At 43.6% G+C, this 25,234-nt stretch overlaps 1 protein-coding gene across 2 annotated transcripts in view; it reads right to left on the minus strand.

Annotated features, from left to right (window-relative positions):
• Positions 1-219: 219 nt before the first annotated feature.
• The window catches only part of AGBL1 (AGBL carboxypeptidase 1), a 399,614-nt gene continuing 374,599 nt past the window's right edge, over positions 220-25,234 (minus strand). The window contains exon 23 of one of the 2 annotated variants that reach the window (XM_083712535.1): positions 220-1,579. In XM_083712535.1, the coding sequence (XP_083568661.1) occupies positions 1,453-1,579 (127 nt within the window). In that variant the 3' untranslated portion in view covers positions 220-1,452. The remainder of the gene's footprint in view (positions 1,580-25,234) is intronic. The other variant, XM_083712536.1, reaches the window with a different exon arrangement.

A 25,234-nucleotide genomic window follows, 5' to 3' on the forward strand; every position in this document is an offset into this window, starting at 1 on the left:
GTCTGCTTTTTGTGTGCTCAGGCACCTCTTGAGAAATCATCACCAAATTTGGCATGTTCTGGAGCCCCGGTGGAGTGCCAAATCAAATAAGTAATGATGAATAAACAAGTAATGATAAATACCGCAGCTTAGTTCCAGCTTCCAGCTCTGCTGGCCCTTTGCCTGACCTCACAGCACCTCTTACCATATATCGTCAAAAAAGAGGGTGAAACGGACAACTGAATTGCAAACACTCTTTTATACATATAGCTGCAAATTTATAAATAACTGCTATAATTTAGAGCAAAAAAATACATCTCATCCTAGTGGGGAAGATTTTGACTCCAGGTGGTCCATGTACCTGCCTGATCAGTCTCAACACCGACAGCAATTTTAATGCTCTTCCTGATCTCCAGTCTTGATATTTAAACTGAATTTGGATGAGTCAGTCCTTCAAACAATTAACATCTTCCAGTGGAGGGCTGTCCCCTGAAAGCTTTTTAAAGAGAGGACTGCTCTCTGTTTAGATGGACTTATGATCACCCTAGCCTGAGAAATAAATGCCAAAGCTAACTTAAACAGAAATGTATCTCACCATAGTGGGGGAGAGGATGGACCAGTGAACTGCCTGCTCAGTCTGCTTTCCGGATGCTCTTAAATGTTGATGGGCAACTTCAAGGCCCCTGTTGCTCTCCTTTTTCAGGGTTATTTATGTTTAAGCCAAATGTGGACTAGACAGCCCTTCAAGAAGAGGACTCCTTCAAAAAGGGGACTCTGCTCTATAAAGGTAGGACATATAGGTCCCCTATACTTAGCTCTGGTCCACCTTGCTGGACTCCCAGTGGAATTAGAAGTGGATCTGATACTGTTGCCTTTGTGCACTGGGATAAGAAAAGGTCAATTGAAAATTTTCACCCTTATGCTCAAGAAGAGTTCCTCCACCAATTCAATCAATAACATTGCATGTGTGTGTCTGAGAGAGAGAAGACAGAAAAACAAACTATTGAGCAGAAAGCACTGCAAAAGAAAAGCGCCATCCGTCATGCATCCTCCACTTTTGGCTAACTGGTGCTCACACATTGCTATAGAGATATATCAGTACATTACAAGGGCTCTCTCCCTCTTTCTATGGAATCCAGATAATAGTTTCAATAGCAAAAAGAAGAACAGAGAGGTCTATTTTGGAAGTGCAAACGGGGCAACACATCTGGGATTGGAACTGTCACCGCATAAAAAGCAGATGCAAGCTGTGAGCTGCCTGCTCATTGCTTGAGGATTGATGGCTTGGGCCTGCTCTCCAGTCAGCTGAAGACCCCAAGCATTGTTGACAGCAATGGGAGATGCTGGCTGCTTGGGCTGACTCAAGATGTAGAAAGTCCTCCATGTGACGTGTGTGTGTGTGTCAGTGTCATACATCTTTCCTCTATTGGCTTCTGATTCTACTTTGACTCCTTCAGCCCTGGAGCGATACTCCTAGATCTCTTTGTCCAGCTCCGAAAAGTCTCCTTCCTGGTCAGAGCAGCTGTCTGTGTTATAATCTACTTCATCCCCAAAGGGAAGTTCATCGTCCGTCTCCAGGTTGCCGTTGCTGCTGCTGCTTCTGCCACAGAATTGCAAAGAGAGAGAGACATAAAGAGAATTGAATGCAGGCAGCAAGACACTTGATAAGGCATCACAACACATGTTAGTATGTGGGAGGGGACTGACAGAATAGCCAGAAATTGACACATCTGTCAGTTTTGAATTCTCATTTTTCTAATCAGTTCTCCACATTTCTGCATTATTCAATTCTATGATCTTGTTTTAGAAGAAATCTGGTAGCTGCTTTGGCCAAGCATCAGTGTGTTACTGTGGCCTGAACTTCTGGAGAAAGCCCCAATATAGTAGTTCAAGCTGAACATCCTCTCTGTTTTGGATTCAGGTTTCCAATACATAATTGGGAAAGCTGAGATTGCTGTGTGTCTGTGTGTGTGTGTGTGTGTGTGCGCGCGCGCGCGTGTGTGTAGCTAGGGAGCCCTTGCTCAGCAGGAAAATGAAATAAAACCACATTCAAGCAATGCACACAGATACATAGGAATTGATTGCCCCGCTGCACATTTAACGCCTACTGTCCCATAACCCCCATCTAGTGAGGTCTATGGGAGCCTCAGCAGCAATTTGCAACTTTATGATGTGATAAATAGAAATCCTTTGTTTTGATTTTTAATTTGCATATTTATTGAAAGATGACTTGATCTTAATTAGTTCTCCTTTGTATGTATGTGTGTGCGCATATTTGTTTGTTTGCTTGTGTTCTTGAAAGGCTGCTTTGTATGAGTAGGAGCCCCGCGTTCCTGCTGACATAACCAAAAACAAGAGAAAAGACAGACCCATTGGGGCTGTTATTTATTCCTAAGTCAAACACCCCCTCCCCCATCTCTCTCACTCCTCTAGAAAAGGCTCTTTTATGTTAAATGCTGGCATAAACATTCAGTTCATGCTATGTACGCTAAGCTCTCAAGCTTCGATGCTCTTCTGCATTTGAACATCAGAATATCTTGCTCAGCATTGTCTACACGGACCAGTAGTGGCTCTCCATAGTTTTCCTTCCTGTACTACCTAGAGACTCCAGGGACTGAACCTGAGACAGTGTGCAAGGCTGATGCGCTACCATTGAGCTACAGATAGTACTCCCTCTTCTTCTTCTGATGAAGAACTAATTCAGGTGAGAAGAACCTCGATGAGGTTTCCCTCAGCCAAATCAACGTTACAATTTCCTCACAATCTGCATTGTTTCCTGGTGATATACCGTATTATATTACTGGCAGCTTTCTACAAGTAAGTTGTAATGTTTGTGAACATTCTTTTTTATTCTTTCTTTTTTATTTCAGACAAAACAGTAAAATAAGCAAACCAATATAAAACAAGCCAAACATTTCAAAGATCACACCGAGAGGAAGAAATACATAAATGAACCTTGTGTGTACTCATTACACACTTTGGAAAGAATATATCTATAAATGCCAAACATACAGCAGACTTACAAAGTTAACAACAATGTCCTTTAAATCTTCGCAATAGTCAGTGACATGATGTCTAATTAAAGAAAATGTGGAATATTGAGAAAAAGTTCAGGATAGCATACATCCCCCAAAAGGGGGGTATGCTCAGTTCTTCTGGTGAGAAATTAATGAAAGGAAGGAAAGGTGACTGGTTATCATAAAATTTATCTTGTTGAATATCACTTCTGGCTACTCTGCAATGTTGTGTTAGTTTGTCTACAAGTGCCATCTTGCAAACCCTATTGTAGTAAAGGTAAAGGACCCCTGGATGGTTAAGTCCAATCAAAGGCGACTATGGTGTGCAGTGATCATCTTGCTTTTCAGGCTAAGGGAGCCAGTGTTTGTCCACAGACAGCTTTCTGGGTCATGTGACTAGCATGACTAAACCACTTCTGGCATGATGGGACACCATGACACGTACCAGAGCACACGGAAATGCTGTATACCTTCACGCCACAGCGGTACCTACTTGTACTGCTAGGCTGGCAGAAGCTGGGACAGAGCAACAGGAGCTCACCCCATCACATGGATTTGAACCGCTGACCTTCCAATCAGCAAGCCCAAAAAGCTCAGTAGTTTAGACCACAGCGCTACCCGCGTCCCAAAAACCCTACTGTACCATCTCTGTGTAGTTAACAAATGTTCTCTTCTCCATAAGAATGCAATCTCCAACCAGATAGGAAATGGATTATTAATGGCTTAAAAATATGTATCTTTACTTGCTCCTCAGAATAATGATAGCAAGACCAAACTGTGGCCTTTAACCACTGTAATATTCAGAATTTTAATAACTCTGTGTAAAACATCATCCCAACATTTAGTTATGGCTTGAAACTCCTATCAAAAGTGAATATAAGGTCCATTAGTAGAACACCTCCACCAACCAAGAGAAGAAACCAATCAACAAATATGACATAAATGCACTGGAGTCAGATTAATTTAAGTGATTTCTTCTTAACAAGTGTAGAGATCAATTTAAAAGAGGGTGGTCACCATATAGCCTTTCAGTCCCTTTCAGATATTTCCACTATATCTGCTTCCTATATCCAACACAAGTCCCCCTTATCAATGAATAAGTTTATGAACATCCCATGACATCATAGCACCTCATCCAATGATTGCTCCTCTCTGCAAATTATTCATCAGCAGCAGCCCATCTGTATAGATTCCTGGTTCAGAGCTGTGGCAAACACCCTATAAATAAACACTGTTTATTACAGAGAAACAATTAATAGTTGTCTCCAAGATTCAGTTTGTGATGACTATTTCCCTGATAAGCTTCCTTTTTCTGAGTTCACATTTCCTTCTCTTTCTCCATAAAAGTCTAAAGGAAAGGTATAACTTGTTAGGACTTGTACTAATTAGTTTTTCAGGCGTTCCCAAGGTAATTGCAGCTTGCAAGGTTTGTAATTGATTTCGCCAGATTAAAAAAAAAAAAAAAGATGCCTGATCGAGGCCTGTAGAAATTTATCATGTCAAAACAAGGGGAAAACAGCTTGTCAGGCTAAATGGAAGGCTCATAAGACTAGAGAACCAAAGGGGCTGACTTCTGGTCCACAATGTATCAATTTCTTTAAAGTATGTTTGACCCACCTCACCTTTTGACTATAAGATCCTTTCATCAGTGAAGGCTGGTGCTCATTGGGACTGGTAGGGCAGAAAGCAGGGAGGCCAACAGCAGATGGCGCTACAGCCAATGACTGGTAGGGCCAGAACTGATGATACACAGAGCCAACTAATTCTGGTTTTGCTCCCATTCTCCTCCCAGCTAAGTTCTGCAAAGGGAACATAAAGACTAAGGAGGAGAAGGCTGAGAACTAGTGGCACCTGCCCCTAAGACTAGTTATAAGTAAAGAGTTGGGGGTTGGCTAAGGACACACTGAGCTTGGTGGGACAATGCCCCATTCACACAAATTGACCCACCTCCACTGCCTCAATAAATAAATAAGAAAAAAATTAAAAATATATAAGTGAATGATATATTGTACTTGCAGTAAATTTGTTAAAAGCTTTGAAAAATCTAATAAAAATTAAGATTAAAAAAATAAAACCAGCAGGCTTTGGGGAACTGACTGATTTTAATAAAAGATCTGGCGGTGTGTTGTTTTAATTGTAGTTATTTGCGTGGCTTTAATAGATTTTATATATGCATTCAGGTAACTTGCAACTTATCCACATTTAACTTGTGTGCATTCAGCTTTATGTGATTGGCAAATTTCCCCAAATATTTTTTTTAAAGTGAGCAGAAAGAGAGCAGGTGTCTAGGAAAAAGGACTTTGGCAATCCCACCTGCCATTGAACCCAATGTGTTTTGGCTACAGGCAATTTGGATTCACACGCAGTCCCTGGAACGTAACCCCACTGTAAGTTGAGAGTTGCCTGTATAGTTGAAATTCTGTCAATGCTTTTTTGTAAAAAAATAATAATAATGATTTTTTTCCCCTTTCTCTGTTGTTAGCAGTTCTTGTTTTTATCTGTAAGCCACCTTGAATCCCAACAGTGAAAATAGCAGGGAATGAATGAATGAACCTGTAGATTGCAAATCTAATTTAAAAACAATGTTAGCATGAAATGATAAAACCATAAAAAAGAACACAGTTGAACACAGCAAATAGTAAATGATAATATTAATGCCAATACTACTATTAGTAATAATAAAGAGGAGGAGAAGCAACAGCCACATAACACAAAGCAAGTTGACCAGATGCAATAGTCTGGGATCATGTTATTCGCAGCAGTATGATGCCACTTTAAACAGTCATGGCTTCTCTCAAAGTATTCTGGGAAGTGTAGTGCTGAGACTTGTTAGCAGAATCCTATTCTGCCTCACAGAACTACAATTCACAGAGTGAGAGGCACCAACTCCTGGGGGCCCAACTCTTTTCGCCTCCCCAAATGTTCAAAATAATTAGGCCCAAGCACTGAGCCAAGCGCAGTGTAGTTTCAATGGCCAGCTCCTCCTCCTCCTCCTGTTGAACCCATCCGTTCCTTAGAATCAGCATCAGAGGCATTGCTCATTGGCCCACATTTAAAATCAGTTAGAAGGCCATTTCCCCTCCCTTAGTGGAGACATTCCATGGCAGAACCATGGAACAGAACAGCTGGATCGAGATGTTATGGGGTTCAGTGACAGAAGAGATCACTTTGTGTAGACTAAAGAAGGAAAGGGCAGAGCAATCTTTAGGGTGGAGAAATAGGAGGGGGCAGCTGAGAGATTAAGGTGCATCTGTTCAGTGGGGGTACAGAGTAGATTTGTTATCCCAATGTGTGTGTGTTTGTGTGTGTGTTAGTTAAAAAATAATGCAGAGCTAAAAATTGCAACCAAAAAAGGTTGCTTTCCCCCTGGTAACCATAGCAATACCACCCTCCTGCATTAATAAAAATGAAAAAGTGGCCCTTGGAGTAATTTAAGTTGTGAACCCCTTTGTAGCAGAGCTACAATCTGGGAGAAGCACATCACTGCATCAGTAAACTAAATAATACTTTCCCTCTAGATACTTTCATGCATTTGAGCTGGAATTTAATTGAAGCATTTTTTTTCTAAGGGGAAGAACGAGCAGAAATAAAAAATAAAAAAACAAAGAAGCTTTGGGGATCAGTACAGAGACTTGCCTCCCCCTGTTTTGTGACTGCCTTGCATCTGTTCAAGTCAGTTTGTTTTATTAATGCTCGCTTGGCCTAAAGCGATCGGAGGGATGTTAAAAGATGCAGTGTTAGCACAGTACTGACACAGGGATTCCACCCCCCCTCCCCTGTAAGAAAGAAAATTAACGATTGCATATAAGATTGAACCCGGCCTTTCTCCAGCTCTCCAATCTTCCACATTTTTTGGGTTAACCCTCCCCCAACAAACCTAGCACAGCGGAAGGAGAATAAAGCACATAGATGTATCGCTCCATTATATTAGGATGCCTGCGAGAGGGTTCAGAGAGCCGATATTGAAGGAGAGCAAATGATCTGCAGAGACCTTCAAGTTCAGGTCTAAGAAAGCTATAAGATTGCCACTTTTCCCCCCAGCCCCTGCTCTTCTGAATTTTTTGGTAGCAAACATTAGGAAACAAGAATTCTGATCTCCTTGTCAAGACAAAAACTTGGGGGTAGAGCAGCTGATTTGTACGCCATGGGTTCCTGGTTCAATTCCCGGCCTTCTCTGTCAAAAAGAATTCAACCAGCAGGTGATTGGGAAGATCTTCTGCTTGATATCCTGGAGAGTTGCTGCTGGTCAGTGTGGACAATGCTGGCTAAACCTTAGATCAGGATTCAATAAACCACACAGTCATGAAGCTCATTGGGTGAGCACAGGCCAATTGCCATCTCCCAGTTCAACTGACCTCACAAGCTTGTTGTGATACCGAAATCTCGAGGGGAGAACCATGGATGGTACCTTGAACTCCTTGGAGGAACGGTGGCATACAAATGCAATCAGTAAATGAAATATCTGGTGCTAGTGGCAAAAATAGACATTTTGAAGCCACAATCCTATGCACATTTATCTGAGAGCAAGTCCTCAGCAAGTCCTGAGCTGTGGGAGTTAAAAAGGTAAAGGGACCCTGACCATTAGGTCCAGTCATGGCCTACTCTGGGATTGCGGTGCTCATCTCACTTTATTGGCTGAGGAAGCCGGCGTACAGCTTCCAGGTCATGTGGCCAGCATGACTAAGCCGCTTCTGGTGAACCAGAGCAGCACATGGAAACGCGGTTTACTTTCCCACTGGAGCGGTACCTACAGTGGTGCCTCGGGTTACATACGCTTCAGGTTACATACACATCAGGTTACAGACTCCACTAACCCAGAAATAGTGCTTCAGGTTAAGAACTTTGCTTCAGGATGAGAACAGAAATCGTGCTCTGGTGGCACAACGGCAGCATGAGGCCCCATTAGCTAAAGTGGTGCTTCAGGTTAAGAACAGTTTCAGGTTAAGAACAGACCTCCAGAACAAATTAAGTACTTAACCTGAGGTGCCACTGTATTTATCTACATGCAGTTTGACGCGCTTTTGAACTGCTAGGTTGGCAGGAGCAGGGACCGAGCAACGGGAGCTCACTTCGTTGCGGGGATTCAAACCACCGACCTTCTGATCGGCAAGTCCTAGGCTCTGTGGTTTAACCCACAGCGCCACCCACGTCCCTTCTGTGAGAGTTACTTTTGAGTAAACATTTATATGATTGTGCATAGGCATGTGAGCAATCTCCATCCCATCCTTTGTTCATCTCAATCACTGCTGCTTCCATTCTGCTACAGTTCAGCTTCTGATAAAATCTATGTTATCCATCTCACTATCCACTAAGGCTGAAATGAACATAATTAATCATGTGATTGATTTCAATGCTTTTTGGTGGAAGGGAAGCATTAAAAAACACCCAAAATAACATAATTGTCCGTATGCTATTTGCAGACTAAAAGAATGATGGCAGTGAATATCGTTCATATTCACTTGTGTGATTTCCATCCTTGACCTCAGATGAATACGCCAATTGTGTCAATTTCGGCTCCCATTTCTGTTTCCAACTCTCCAGTCTCCCTAATTGTGCTGCAAGCGTCACACCTCTATGAATACACCATCCCTGTGTAAATAATCTAGGTTCTGGCCATTTTTTTATAGGGTAGCTGGAAAACTGATGTGAGAGATCTTCATCTTACACAGCACCAAAAAACAGGAAGCGCATCACATACACCCCCCCCCCACACACAAAAGACAACTAAAGTGGATACAAATTTGCATGAAAGTTCTGTATGCTAATTTATATGTATTGGTGCACACTTAGACACGATTAATTACTAAAATTCAGTGAAAAATGCCTCTTGCTGGACAGAAGGAAGACTGGCCAATGGAACATGTGCCTGTTCAATCTGCAGATCAGATACTGATGGGCAAGAAAAAGTTCTGTGTCCCCTGTTCTCCCTTCTTATGATTTCTCTCTTTGAAGCAGACATTCACACTATGCATTTAAAGCACTATGGCCCTACTTTAAATGGTCTTGGCTTCCCCCAAAGAATTCTGGGAGCTGTAGTTTGTTAAGGATATGGAGAGTTGTTAGGAGACCCCTATTCCTCTCACAGAACTACAATTCTCAGAGTGCTTTAACAATCAATCTGTCTTCACATGTTAAAACAGTATGTATCATTTGGAAGCCTGAGAAAGGCAGAGTCAGCTCCCAAGAAACGCAGTCGGCCGGTGAGCATGATCCAGACCCCACCCTCTCCATACATTCATTCATGTGTATCGGGGAGTATTGTGGTTTTTATTATTATTATTATTTGTTACCATTTATGTATTATTGTATTTTTATATTGTAAACCATCCTGTGATCCTTGACTGAAGGATGGTATAGAAGTAGTAGTAGTAGTAGTATCTTTCCCTGAACTTCATGTGTTGTGTGAAATATGGCTAAAATCTGAACTCATAGAAACAACAACTCTTGAGTACTGTGGAAGCTGAACTATTAGAGTAAACATATGCAGTCTTCAGAGATGAAACAATTTAACATATGTATGAATAGTTCGAATTCAACATGGACATGCTCCTTAGATCTGCAACTTGACAATGGAAGTTTACAGAGAAAATTGATTTAATTGCTTTGCAAATCTATAACTCTCTGTAGGTTATTCATGTATTCATCTTCCATTATGTTTGAGTTTGAGATTATGTAAATGTGTTTACATAAACCATGGTTGGCAGGTTCATCTGTGTCCCCTGATGCACAGCTTCAGCTATGTGGGGGGAAGGGTTTGGGGCTTGGATCTGGGTCCAATTCCTTGAAGGTTTGAAGAAACAATATTAGTTTGGCAGGGGTGAGGTGTGTGTGTGTGTGTGTGTGTGTGTGTGTGTGTGTGTGTTATTGACAGCTTAAAAGCCAGAGTTTTAAATGGGAGCAGCAACGATTTGCTGCTTATAACTGTGATATTTTGAGCTAACGTCTTGTTAATGAACCTGTGTTTGAAAGCTTTGATCACACACCTTATGTCATTTTTTTGTTTCTACCATAATGGGAAGGGGGAATAATGTTTTGTTCCCACAGAAATGTGCTGGATAATTAGTTGCCATTTACTTCATCATATGCTGCTCAGACCCGGCTCTGATCTGCAGTTAGTGTCATGAGTCCCGTGGAGATCCCTTGGAGTGGGTATCCTAGCAGATGGAGGAAGAGATTGTGGAGTTTGAGCTAGACAGCGCAGAGGAGGGTCCGAGCAGGATGGGGTTGACAAGACTGGTGCCTCAAAAAATGTCTGAGTTAGAAGACGTGGCAAGTGATCAGACTCAGGAGCTGGATCCTGGGGAAGGTTCAAGCAGGTTGTCAGAGAGGTATCCTGCCCCTATGATACCTCTAGCCAGGTACCTCTAAAGGGTCACGGTACCTCTAAAGGGTCCTCCTGTTACTCCTCTTACTAAGCAGCCGCCTCCAGGAGAGGTTCAGGAGAGCGAGTTGGATACAGAGCTGGCACCTCCAGCACCAAGGACACAGAGATGCCAGTGTTGCCATGTACAAACCTCACAAGCCCAGCCCAATTGCAGAAGCACCCATTTGCTAGCCTGGAGTAGAGGTGGCTGCTGTTTGCCATGCTAATGCTTCTGCCTGCACCCCCCCCCCCTTAAAAGGAAGAGACAGAGGGTGTGAAGCTTGTTGGGTCAATGTCTCAACTCAGGTCACTATTTTAAATCAAACTGTAGGCTAAACATATGACAATGGGCTGTAGCCAACTAAGTCAATGTAAGGGTAGAGGTAAAGGGACCCCTGACCATTAGGTCCAGTCATGGCTGACTCTGGGGTTGCGGCGCTCATCTCGCTTTACTGGCCGAGGGAGCCGGCGTACAGCTTCCGGGTCATGTGGCCAGCATGACTAAGCCGCTTCTGGCGAACCAGAGCAGCGCACAGAAACACTGTTTACCTTTCTGCCAGAGCAGTACCTATTTATCTACTTGCACTTTGACGTGCTTTCGAACTGCTAGGTTGACAGGAGCAGGGATCAAGCAACAGGAGCTCACCCCCTCGTGGGGATTCGAACCGTCTACCTTCTGATCAGCAAGTCCTAGGCTCTGTGGTTTAACCCACAGATCTATTTAAATCATTGGGATTAAGTCAATACTTTGATTGTGGTGGGTCTTCTCTGAGTTGACTTCCATACAATACCTCATGGAGGGAATGTTTAAACTGGCCATTATTTAGGGGGAAAGGCAGACATAACTGTGAAGCTTGCAGTTCCGAGATTCATATTATGGGCAATGGAAACTCATCATGATCCCCCCAAGTATGAGGGCAGCATTATATCTCCCTGAGTCCTTTAATAGCTTCCCAAATAATAGCTTCCATCTTCCTTCCTCTCAACCCAATCAGCAAACATCTCTTTCTTCCTCAGCTCTCTCTTCACAAGTGCTCTTCTCTTTCTTTCCATGGCTGCTGATGCCTGACTAGGCTCCAGCATAGGAGACAGAAAGGTCTTCCTTCCAAGGTAAGTGGCCTGATGGATTTGGGGAATAGCAAGTGTGAAGGAAAGGGATTGGGGGGACTCAGGGGACAGTGGAAGTATCAGAGTCCATTATACCTCTGACTGGGTGTACAATAGATTCCCATCCTTTGAGGAACTGGTTTGTAATATTTTAAGCCAGGGGTTGCCAACATGTGACTGCCAATGTGTTTGCCAATACTTCTTATGGTGCCCATGAAAGGTCTCATTAAACATCCCCTCAGAAATGCACAATAGACTGTTGGCTGTCCCTGCTCAGTTCCTGGTGGCATAAGTGCTCAGCTTCACCAACACTGCTCCCTTAAACATGCCCCCTTGGATGCCAGAATTGGACACCCATCCTCCTATCCATTCTGAGCAGAAGAGAGGCACAAAGAGCTTCATTTTGTAAGGGCGGTGGTGATTGGTGTACGTGCTTTTAATTCCCGCTGATGGCCAATGGGGACAGGGAGGTTGGTCCTTCCTCTTTTGGATGTGGCAGCCATTTTGTTATGCCATACAGAGCTTTCTCATAATTCCAATGGTGTCCTCTGCTCCTTAAAGCTCAGTGATTGCTTTTAATTTGATGAACTGGGGAGGCGGGTGGGAGTAAGTTGTGCTTCACTAGACTCTTACAGCATCTGATTTACAAAACAGAACTTCATTGGTTAAAAACTGGAGAGCTCAACCAGAAAAAGACCCTGCAAATCCAGTTGGCAATTATTAAAAGGGGGGGAGCACACCCATGTGTGTTTTCTCAAATTAATTTCCACCAGCTTTGCTCATAGGCCATGCTTTTCTTTGCTTCTGTTGTCTGCCTCACAAGGGATCTTTGAGTTCTGATTAGTGCAGAAGACAAATGTGGAAAAGTTGTGTGTGTGTGTGTGTGCTTTTGTGTTACCGAAGGGACTTTTTTCCCATTTGCTGCTTCCATGTGTGCCTTAGCGAATGGGTTTAAAAGAGGATTGGACAAAGCTGGAAAGCTAAGAGTTTTGGAGTGATGCAGTCAAAAAAAAATGCCGCCGCCATTTTGGGAGGCATTGTTGGAGCTCTTGGGTCTGGGAGGAGAAAGAGAGAAATAGAGTTGTTTACATATCATGAATCAACTTCTCGGTGGGACTTAAGAGCGACAAATGCCAAAATTTACGATGGAAAGAGTGATGTTATCTACGAAGGAGATATATGGAAACCATCTGGACTTAGTGGAGGAACGGGAAATCCACACAGGAATATTATACTTGCTAACGGCTTAAGGAGACTAACAGAAGAGATCGTAAAGGAAAAAGAGAAATTATATGAATAAGATATGATGTGGCAACACCAAGATAAGACTGGATAGAATTATGAACTTTGTTTGGACTGATTGGGACTGATTTGGACATTAACGCAGTAATAAGAAGATGATCTGAATCCCCCTTTGGATCTTGAAGTATGGGTTCCCCCAACAAAATTTAAAAATTTGGCTTTGTAATTTGGAATTTATATGATGTGATTTAATTTGATGTGATTGGCCAGTTAATAAAAAATATTTTTTTAAAAAAGAGGATTGGACAAATGCATGGAGGAGAATAAGGCTTCTAAGTGGCTACTAGCCACAATGGCTATCTTCTAACTCCACAGTTGGAGATAGCGATGGTTCTGAATACCAGTTTCTGGAAACCACAGGAGGGGATCATGTTCTTATGCTCTGGTCCTGCTGGTAGGTTTCCCAGAGGCATCTGGTTGACCATTGTGAGAGCAGGATGCTGAACTGGCCCAGCAACCTATTTTCATGCTCTTACTGCAGAAGTAGGGAACCATACGCTTAGAGGCCAAGTGTGGCCAAGTATGGCCCTCAGTCCTCTTCCCAGACCACATCCTTCATTGGCTCTACTTCACACCCTCCTTGAGCATTTCATACCTTCCAACATTTCTCCGATGAAAATAGGGACGTCCTATTCCATAATAATAAAGGTAATTTTATTATCTATATCCTACCCATCTGACTGGGTTGCTCCAGGCACTCTGGGTGGCTTCCAACATACATAAAACCATTAAAAAAAAACTATACAGAGCTGCCTTCAGGTGTCTTCTAAAGGTTGTATAGTTAGCTATCTCCTTGGCTTGGGAGTCACATAACTCCATACCCTCCAATGAAAATAGGGACGTCCTACCATACCCACCAACATTTCTCCAATGAAAATAGGGGCATCCCAAGGAAAAGTGGGATATTCTGGGATCAAATCAGAAACCGAGACAACTTCTGTAAATCTGGGACTGTCCCTGGAAAATAGGGACACTTGGAGGGTCTTGTATATCTGCCTTGCTGGAATGCTTGTTGTTTGTGTGGATAGAGGTGTGTGTGTGTGTGTGTGTGTGTGTGTGTGTAGAAACTAGGCTGCTGTAGAAAAGTAACTATTTACATCTATTCAGTGCTATTTTTCTAGAAAAAGAGGTACCAGAACTCACCATGAATACCTTCCTTGTTCTCTAAAAAAAGTCACTTCCCTGTTGTAGTATAATTCAGACACATGCAATAGCTGGCCTAATGTAGATCACCTTCCATATAGTGTGGCTGTCCAGATGTTAGACATCTCCCCTGTTTTTGGAGCCATAAGCAGGCAGTAAGAGCTGAGTTTGTTAATCCCCAGGTGGGTCATAAGAATAATATTTAGCATTAATACAGTGCTTTCGAGTACTCAAATCAAGATTACTTATCTCAGTAATCTCAGCCTTCTGCATAGCATTACACAGGAGACATCTTGTCTCTTGTTCCTATTCATGAACGTTTTTCACTTGAAAGCCGGTCCCATTAATGTCACTAGAATTGACTTCCTGAATGGCAGTGCTTAGAATTGGCAATATCAGCAACGTTCCTTAATTATCTGGTTCAGAATATGAATTTGTCCAGCTCTTCATGCTCTGCTGCATTAGAAATTAAGCTTCATTGCCTCCCAAATGTACCTCTCTGGCTACGAAAGTAAAATAAAATTAAGAAGAGAAGAAGGACCCTGCTGGATCAGGCCAAATGTTCATCTAGTCCAGCAGCCTATTCTTACAGGGGCCAACCAGATGCCTATGGCAGGGGTGGGCAACTTCTAGCCCACAGGCTAAACATGGCCTGTCAGAGATCTTAATTAGGCTCCCAAGGCCATTTCCCCCATACCACACCCACCCCACACCTGGCATCATATAGGATGACAGGTGTGGAGTAGGTACTGACAGGACATCGGAGAATAATTCAGAGGTTGAAGTGACCTCCTGATTGTTTTTTTATCTGAGCAACGGTGAAAAACAGGGGTTGAAGCAATATGTGACCCAGCGTACAATTATCCTTCAAAATCTGCACTTCTCCAAATGTTGCAATTTAGTTCTCCAACCAAAGCATGCAAAAATGTATATATTAGGAGTGCAACATTAGTGAAAATAATGTACAAAACTAAAGTTCATTTCATGAGGGGAAATTGTTTGCAGAAAATATGTACTTTGGTGAAAACTGCATGCAAAAATGTGTACCTTAGGAGAAAAACACACACATGAAGATTAAAATTTGTGAAGTACTAAGAAATGTAGAGAACTATATTTAAGGGCTGTATCCAACAGTTTCTGTCCACTAGTGAAAAGGGTTCTTTCACTAGTGAGCTTTAATTTGCAAAAGAGAGGAATGCAGTGCAACAGCTGGGCTAGTGGAAAATAGTTGTGCAACCAAGTTATCAGCAACTTGCATATTCATTCTTTTGTGCAACAATGTTCTGCTACCACGAAAGCCTTTCACTCATGGAGCAAGGCTAAGTGACTTTAACTGTGAGCTACATTGGATACAACACAAAGTTCGACGGGGGGGGGGGTGGAGAACAAGAGAAAGCAAATTTGACAGCGTCATCCATCCCTTATCTAGATCTGGGCTTCATAGAATGGAGGAATAGAGAAGGTCCAAAGTTCTTCAGTCAGGTAGCAGCTTTTTTTTCTTTCTTTCCCTGCCTGGTCACTCCACAGATTCACTGTGTCAGATTTAATGGTGCTCAGCTACAGTTGGTTCAGTTATCAAGGAGCAGAAAACATCTCTCAGGCAAGATGGGTTATCAGCTTATCTCGCAAAGCAGCCTATCAAGCAACACTGGCAGGGCGATTTGAGAAATCTATATTTTAGATGTTACCTTAAGCCTGAAACTTTGTTTGAAAACTTCATACATCTCTCCAAGCAGGAGGTAGCAAAACCCACTAAGATCAGATATCTGTCCAGATGAAAAAGTAATACACTGGAAGTATATGAACTGCTGCTTTCAGACGGCAGGGGGGTTGGGGTGGGATGGAGATGACACCGGGAGAATGAATGCTGTAACCACCCTGCCTTCTCCAATACTGCCAGGTAACTTTTCTTAGGCCTTCAACATTCAATTACCTTCTCGCCAGCAGAATCTCACTTTTGGATTCACAGAGCAATTTGTGTGGGGCTTGAACTGACAGCTAGAAAGATTGCAGGTAGATATTCAGTCTGCACATGACCACCCATCTCTAGGCATAAGATAAAACTGCAGGGAGACAGGACACATTAGCTAAAGAAACTTCCCTTGCCCAGATAGGCCAGAGCAGATCATGTGATAGCTTTTCAACCCTCAAAGGTTTTGGGTTCGAGCATTTAGGATGGGGTGGGGAGAACCTCAAGCTCGGGGCCATTTGTGGTCCACCAGTCTTCTTTATTATTTAGCCCTCAGGGCTCTCCTCGGGTCACGACACATCCCGCACCAGCCTTGTCACATGCCCTCCTCAAGTGCTTCTGCCTGGGCAGAATGTGTCCTTGAACCATGGTGATGCTTCTTCCTTGCCTGGCTGGAGGATGGAAAGATCTGCACATGTGTAGAAAACTCTGGTTTACATGTGGCTGGAATGTAGACTACTGTACTGTAAAGGTCATAACCATTGCTCCACCTACTTTTGCCTTATACTGAGTCGGACCATTGATTTGAATTCAAGTTGCTGGAATCACAGGTGGGCAGAGTGCTCCTGTGCTCATGTCCTGGTTTTGGGCTTCCCATAGGCATCTGGTTGTCTGTTGTGAGAAGAGGATGCTGGAATAGATCGGTCATTAACCCAATCAATCAGGCTTTTTTGTTTTCTTATGTCCATCTAGCTTAGTGTTGTCTATACTCACTGTCAGTGGCTCTCCAAAGTTTCTAGCAAGCGAGCTCTACCAGACTATCCTGAGGATTGAACCTGGGACCTTCTACTTGCAAAGCGGCTGCTCTACCATGCTTTAAAAGGGGGGTTGACAAATTCATGATGGATAAGACTATCAGTGGTTGCCAGCCATAATGGCTATGTACTTCCTCCTATCTCTAGCGGTATGCCCAGCCTAAGGACAGCTCAGTTAGTTAGAGCATGGTGCTGATAGCACCAAGGTTGCAGGTTCAATCCCCACATGGGACAGCTGCATATTCAGGTTTGACCTGATGATTCTCAGGGTCCCTTCCAACTCTTTGATTCTATGACCCTCTATGACCAGTGGCTGAGAAGCAATAGAAGCAGTGTTGTTGCACTGAAGTCCTGCAAGTGGTCTTCCCATAGGCATATGGTTGGCCACTGTGAAAACAGGATGCTGCAGAAGATGGACCTTTGGTCTCTGACTGAGTAGGGTTCTTCTTATGTTCATCAGTGGAACAGAAACAGCTCGATACAACCCAATATGCTTGAACCTTCTCAATAAAACATCAGATGGTTTTAAAACAACAATACTATTTGAAGATAGGTTTTCATTTAAATTGGAGTTCATTTAATCACTTTCTTGGCAGGTGGTCCTTAGATATGCCTTAGAGGCTAGCTTCCAGCCTTCTTCAGTGTCATCAGTTGGCACTGACTAGGACACCTTCACTTTAATAGTGCAGTGTCATTATCTGAAGCAAATGGAAAAAAGTTTGATGCTGGTTTTGTATTTAATTTGGTTTGGGAAGCAATTAAATAGATGCCTGCATATTTCCTTCTGAACTGTTTCGAATCGGGGCACCCTAGAGACAGCTGGACAGGGGGCTAGGATATCAGGGTGTGCAAAGCTGTTAACATTTTGTCCAGATGGAATGATTTATTAAACATATACTTTAAGATAATGCCTCTCTAAGGAAGGAGGGAAATGGAAGGCCTCATGACTCCAGACTCCTTTGAAAGTTAAATTATGCTAAGAGTGGTTGCCATAGGAGAAGCACCAAGGTTAATGTGTCATTCCTTTCATCTTCTGAAATTCCATTATGCATGTGATGTGCAGGTCATAAATGGAATGAACTGGAGAGGCCCAGCCCTTAGTCTGCCAATTGGTCTTTGATGCTCCTCTCAGATTTTCTTTCTTTCTGTGGAGTGGTTCCTCACTCCAGGAAAGACACAGCTCTGCACCATTGCAACTGTTGGAGTGTTTATTGCATTCACGTAGGATTAAGGTATGCAGCTAACCATAGACCTATTTCATTCTAAATAGGGCTTAACTGAACACATGAGGAAGGAATGGTGTGCATGAGTGTGCTACTCCCACCCCTGTTACTGACACATTTTTCACATGTTCAAGGGCAGCTGTCTGCAGCTTGGAAGCTTCCCCATCATGGTGTTCTATGGCTGCTAGCCATTATGGCTGTGCACTACCTCCATGGCCAGAGGCAGTATGTGAATGAATACCAGTTGCTGGGAGCCACATGTGGGGAGAGTGATCTTGTGCTCAGGATCTGCTTGTGGGCTTCTCATAGGGCCACTGTGAAAACAGGGTGCTGAAAACACCCTGTGAAAACAGGGTGCTGGCCCTGATCCAGCAGGCTCTTCTTACTGTCTTATGAAAATGGAAGACTCCAGGGTTTCAGTTGCTCTTGAACACAGAAGGAGATGGTGATTGGAGGCAGAGCTTAGCATGCTCATGGATGCTCTTCCCTCCTTGCATTTTTAGTTAAACACCCTATACAGAACATATCAATAAGGTTATTAGGATGGTTTCTGAGATATCTCTCTCCTGTTAAGTGGACCCAAACCAAGTAGATGCATACTGGACAATGAAATGGTCATTAAAAGAAAAGGAATAGAGAAATCTGTCAATTTCAGTTGCTCTCAGTTTCTTATTTTTCTAGTCTTAAATTCAGGTCTCCACAACAGCCATCTTCAAAGAACTCAGCACTCATTGGGATGTTTTAGATCTCCAAGCCCAAGCCAGCAACATCTCAATTGTACACATGGCTGCTTCTCCTCTGCTTCTCCTCTGAATGTTGGAAAGAGAAGAAGTTAGGTTTATTACTGGGGAAAAGAGGGAATATATGTGGCAGGGTGTTAAGCAAACCAATTGGGCGGTTTCCAACAGTCTCTGCATTAGTGGATAGCAGAGTTTAAAGCTTGCATAATAAGGGAATTCCATGCAAAGGATGTGCTGTTGGAAGCATGTTATGCAACCACTGATCCTTGTTGTGCAATCCATTGCACAATCATCTTTGGTAAGGTACTTGTGTTTCTCCTTGCACAACTGCTGGTTCTTGTGCGACAGCTAGTCCTCATTGCGCAATCTGCTTCACAGCAAACTTTGGTAAGGTACTTCTGTTTTCACTTGTGCAACAATGTTCCACTTGCACCTTCCACTAACATTAACTGAGTTTAACATAGTGCTGCACTGGGTACACCCCACTGCATGCCCTGATAAGTCCACACTAATGCCACTTCCCTGTTGCCACTCCTGTCACCCTCCAGCTCCTTGAAGGCAAACATCTGGGCTTGTGGATTTCCTCTATTCTTGGAGGCCCCCAATGCATTTCAGAATCTTGATTCCCCACCTTTTTAATGCCCGGGGAACAGTTCTGTTACAAGTCCAGTTATGCTTCTATTTGAGCAACTTGCTACACTCTCTCTCTTCCTTGAGAAGTAATGTATGTCATTTCTTGCTGTGCCATCAGTGAGGCATCCATCAGGCCTGGAGAGCTTGGAACCCGCTGATAAATGGTTGTTTTCCCTGCTCCAGCTAACATCTTTTAAATGTTTAACAGCACGATTAAACACATGCCTATTGGCTGCTTGGTTACTTTTTATTTTGGATGAGGCGCTGTGCTGTTCATTGGAAAAGAGTGTGTGTGTGTGTGTGCAAGCGTGTGTCAAATATTCATAAATGGCAGAAGAATCTGAAGAATCTATCTTCAGTATTTATTTGTAGCATTTATCTATCAAGAGTATCTATCTTTGCATTGCTAGCTGCTGTGTAAGCTGGTGCCTTATCCATTTTCTCTGAGCATCTATCTGTCTAGCAAGACCCTTCTCCTCAGAGCATCCATTTGTAGCATTTGCCTGTCTACGGAATCATTTTAGGTTTCCTCGCCATATCCATCTCTTTAATGCCATCTATATATCCCCACTATCTAACTCGTACATCTATCCAAAAGTGTTTACTGTATCTTTCGATGGTAACTCTTTATCTTGCCTCACCATCTCTCAGTCATATTCCAGCTCAGCTTGTATTGCTGGGGATTCTAAGACTCCGAGGTCTTCTGTTTGGTCCTCAAGCTGTGATGGCTGCCTCCGCAAAAGTACCAATTAATTTATCTACTTTGCAAGAAAGGTTAGGCATGAGGAAATGAACTCTGAAAGGGCACAAATACCACCGGGTTCACGTCTGTTTTCCAGACTTGAATGCTTTCTCTCCCTATCACATTGGAGGGGGACGTAGCTAATAGGAAAAAGAGTGGGCAACAACAGACTAATTGATGAAGCAAATGACCCCAAAAGGTGATGAAAGGGCAAAGGGCAAAGAAATATAAGTTCTCTTAAAGTTATTGCAGCCAGCTGGGAGTTTTACAGATTGGGAGGGAGGCTCCTGGTTATGGAGAGACCTGATATCCCTGTAGTGATCATCTGGCATTAAAGAGTAGCAGATTTTTAAATTTTTTAAAAGAAGATATGCTGTATCCCGCAACATCTTTCAGGGAGCCGCAAATCCAAACAGAACCTCCTTGGATTAGAGGTGGTGAAGCAGTGCCCTTCCAGATGTTGTTGGACTCCAACTCCCATCAGGCCTGTCTGCTGACCATGTTGGTTGGGGCTGATGGGAGCTGGAGTCCAGCAACATCTGGATGCCCACCTGTTCCCCATCCTTGCAGTGGGTGGTGTGTTTATTTTGCCTATGGAGGTGTAAATAGGTAAAGGCATGGCTTAGGTTTTAAGTTGCTTTTCTGTTAAAGTGGGGGTGGGTTATGTCTGACAGAGCCTCTCCTCCTCCTGGAGGGGAGGGATTGTGATCAGGAGCCTTTCCCGCGCTTTGCAGGGGGCATGCCAGCCCCCCTGCTCATCATCCCTGCTGATGCGCCCACTCCCCGGTCAGCCTTCCAATCGGTAGGAAGCTCAGGGGCGGAGTTTAGCCACCTAAATGCGGCTGCAGCAGCTCTTCCCCTCATTGTGCTGCCATTTCCATCAGGTCACCCACCCATGCTCCCTTTAGTTCATCCTTTCTGAATGACCTTGCTATGGACCTTCAGTTAGTTGCCTTGATTGTCCGAGGGGCCTGGTAGGAGTTTTTTCCCCAATTGGCAAATTGGCACCAGCCTCTTGGTTTTTTCGCCTACCTCGTAGCAACTCGTCACAACTTTCTGATATTGGCGGTTAGGCATTGGAATCTGTGGTTGGTGTCTGGAAGGGCAGGGTGTGTCCATCGCCGACCCCTTCCTTATGGGTATTCCGTTAAAGGAATCCGGCGGTTGTGGATCCTGTCCGATGCCCTGCTGTGGCCGGGGGCCATGGCACAACCCCGGTGACATCAGGGGAGAGCTTATAGTTGTATTTGCATCAACAGCCTCCCCCTACTGGTGGTTAACCCCTTTTAGACTCACCCCTCCCTGAGGGGCGGAGTCGAACTTTGAGGTTTCTCCAATGCCTAAGCCAATACCTCTCACATGCTGTAATCAATAAAGTTGTGGCCTTTTCTAGCCCATTAACCCTAAATACTGTGTCTGTGTGTCTTTCTTATCCCCAAGCATGGGGGGAGGGTCCTCGAATCACAATTTCATATCTGAGGTTCCATGTACCATTCAAAACAAGTCCTGCAACCCTCAGGAGCAAATATTAAGGGCTGAAAGGAGACTGCAAAGGCAAGGGATGATGAGGGAGGAAAGCCCCATTCTTTGAAGAAGGACCATAAGCTTGGTGGTAGTAATCAGGGGGTTTTTCAGCCCAAACTCGCCAGAACTCAGTTCCAGTACCTCTCAGGTGGACACTATTGTCATTAAAAGACAACAAGGGAGGTGTTTATGATGAATTCTGGCACCTCTTTTTCAAGAAATATAGCACTAGTAGTAACTGCTTTGCATGCAAAATTGGGGATGTAAGAATCAGTATATTATTGGTTCATGCTAATTGGGCATGTGCTTATTCTTCAGCTTCTTTCTGATCAGGGTCACAAAATAGCGCAGGCATGACTACCTGCTCCTCACTGAGAAAATAGCAACTAAATCAACCTCGTCCACACCCAGAGAGTGAAGCTTTTTGCACCTCTCCTCTCTTCAGAACAGAAGTAGGGGCTGAGTGTCCAATCCTAACATCTAGTGAAGTGTGGGCATATTGACAGGGCCATGGTCAGTGTAGGAAAATCTGATCCAGTGCAAGCGGGAGTTGAGAAGGGAGAGCAAACAACCTGCAATGTATTCTAGATTTTTAAGGGATATATAATGACAGGTTTTGTGGGTGATGTATTGCCAGGAACACTGGCATCTGTAGGCATTACATTGGCAACCTTTGTTTTAGAGACTGCAACAGAGAGACAGGTTAGAGAATAGGTTTGGTTTGGTTTCTATTTCCAAGGAAAAGATTTGAGCAGTGAAGCAAGAGCTTCGGGAAACTCAAGTGCTTTTTAACATGGAGTGGCTTACCCCCCCCCTCCTTTTTTGCATCACTTCTAAACGTAGATGGATAAAGAGGATAAATTTGCATGGGGAGGAGAGGGCGGTGGCAGAGGAAACTGAGAGAATCAGTGGTAACCATGTTTGATAAGGCTGTGATTAAATCAAGGTCTCACTCTAATTACGCTGCATTTAAAAAAAACTTAGTCTAGTAAGTAATTGTAATTAAACTACAATTAAACATGTATTTATATCACTCTTTCCTCCTCCTTGCAGCTGTTTGGATGCACCTCCTGTTGTTGCTGTTTACCTTCCAAAACCTCTCCAGTCTGGCACAGGGGAGCCCATTAGAGGGGAAGAGGATCTTCCCCAAGCCCCAGGAGGTGGGGGATATAACACAGCAGAAGTTTCCTAGGGTCTGAACTAGAGGCACATATTTGCAGACCTGCCTCTAGGAGAAGGAGGGTTGATTTTTAATATATAAAATATTTTTGGAGCTCCAAGCAATGGTCCTGAAACTAGTAGGAATCAAGGAGAAGCTTGATGAAATATGCATTTAAAGCTGAATCAATTTTGCACTTGCCAAAACAATCTGCAAACCAAAGCACAGCTATCCTTTGAAATTCACGCTTATACAAGTTTTGCAGTTCTCCAAACCATGTTTATGGGGTGGGGAATAGGGGTAAATGTTATTGGGCATAAAGTGTGTGAGTTTCCCTTGGGTGCCTAGTTGGCCACTGCAAAAGCAGAATTGTTTACTAAATGGACCTTTGGTCATTTAGTAGGACTTTTCTTATGTTCTTAGAAGACATATCAGCAACCACGTCCTGTCAGGAGCTGCTGGATGTAGAATGGAGTACCAGTGGTGTTGCATCCTTTGCTGGCACCCGGGGCATGCATGTATGCACCAAGTAGGACTAGGGACTGGATGCAGAGGGTAAACAAAGCCCACCATGCTAAATTAACCCTTGCCAGGCAGGTGTCAGGCATGGAGGGTTCATGGGGCACTCTGTGCTGCCTGCCCACCCACCCATGCAAGGGGAGTCTGGCTGGCTGAAAATGACCCTTGATGGATACAATTTATTATTGTATAATAAATGGGATGCCTGGATTATGTCCCCTCAAAATCATGTGCCTGGGCTATGGCCCCCTTGGATCTCCCCACACTATACCTCTGCTGAGAACCTACAATGGGTCAAAGCTCAGTAGTAGAGCATCAGTTTTGCATATAGAAGGTTCAGGATTCAAATCCCAGCATCTCCAGACTGGGCTGGTAAGGAGTGCTGCTTGAAACCCCATAGAGTCAGTTCTAGTCAATGTTGGCAACACTGAGCTAGATGGACTAATGACTTGAGTTGATATAAGGTGATTTGAATGCCTGCAAAAATGAAATGGGGCAAAAGTACTCTGTTCTGTTCATTGCTTGCTTGCTTCCACTGCTGATTTTAATACTCATGCAGGTTTGCTATATCAGCAGTCTTCATCAACATTCATTCCCTGATGTTGTTGGACCACAATTCCCATCATCCCTCACCAATGGTTAAGCTGTCTAGGGAATGATGGGAGTTGTAGTCCAGTCCAACAACATGTGGAGTCCCAATGCTGAAGAACATTGTGCTGTTTTATGCTGTTTAGTACATATATTTTAAAATTGGCTTTTATCGCATGTTGTTTTGAGTGCTCTATAAAGTGGACTGCAGTCCATGAGAATTCATGCCTTTATAAACTGGTTAGCATTTAAGGTGCCATGAGGCTCTTTGTTGTTATATACACATAAGCATTCTATAAACCATCTTGATGTTTACGAGGATGTCAGAATTTTGCTTGGGTGGAAATGTGGTAGCACCTCTTCTTGACTGAATCTTCTACATGCGCTTAACTATGCTAAATTTAGTAGCCAGGCAGCCTTGTCTTGTGCAGAGGAGTTTGCTAGCAAAATACAGCCTTCCAAACAGCCTCAGGCTTCCAGGGCTCTATCTGAGCACGAGGGCAGGTTTGTTTCCTGACCTGTCACAAATGCTAGTCTCTCCTGGCTGCACCTCTGCAGGTGGGGGACATCAAAGTGAACTTGTCACGGCTTCTGCTCTCTGGTGCTCTGCGAGCAGTTTGTTGCCCTCGGGCTGCAATTTGGCTGTGCTGTAAGGAAGCATGTGTTATTTCCCTGAGTCCCAAGTAAAAGGAGAAATATTGCTGTGCAGAATTTTGGTTCACCCCAGAACTCCTGGCAGCTTTGCCTGCAAGTCATATGGGTTACCCAGGGTCAACCACTTTTGATTTCATGCCTTAAGGCAAGAAATGGGGGACCTTTTCCAGCCCATGGGCCTAATTCCCTTCTGGACAATATTCCAGCAGTGGGCACCCCCAGGGGCAAAAGTGGATGGAGCAAAGAAAATGTCCCCCACCCTTTGTACAACAGATTAGTTTCTATACACACACTTATCTATTCTCCAGCCAAGCAAGCAAGAATTGCTATTAGAGTTCAGGGATCAGGGCCGGATTTAGGTTTGATGAGGCCCTAAGCTACTGAAGGTAATGGTGCCCTTTATATGTCCAGCTGTCCTTTGTCAGCAACAAATTGTCACTGTTTTTTTGTGTTGAATATATGCTATATGGTAATTTATGGACCTAATAGGTATCTAAAGCCATTTGAACATAACAAAATATGTATTTTATCAAAGTAATTGTTGAACTGGAAAAAAATTGGGGCCCCCAAGAGAGTGGGGCCCTAAGCTATAGGTTGTTTAGCTTATACATAAATCTGACACTGTCAGGGAGACATTCCAAGCAGGCAACAACACTGAAAGTAAGGCAGATGAGGACAAAGGGTTTGGGAGAGAGGGTGTGACTCAGGTGGAGGTGTGGTCTGCGGAAAGTCCCAAGGGCCAGATACAGATACTTGGAGGGCTGCATTTCATAGAATCATAGAATTGTAGAGTTGGGTCATCTAGTCCAACTCCCTG

Source organism: Podarcis gaigeae (genome assembly GCF_964106915.1).
Source record: "Podarcis gaigeae genome assembly, chromosome: 14".
Lineage (NCBI taxonomy): Eukaryota > Metazoa > Chordata > Lepidosauria > Squamata > Lacertidae > Podarcis > Podarcis gaigeae.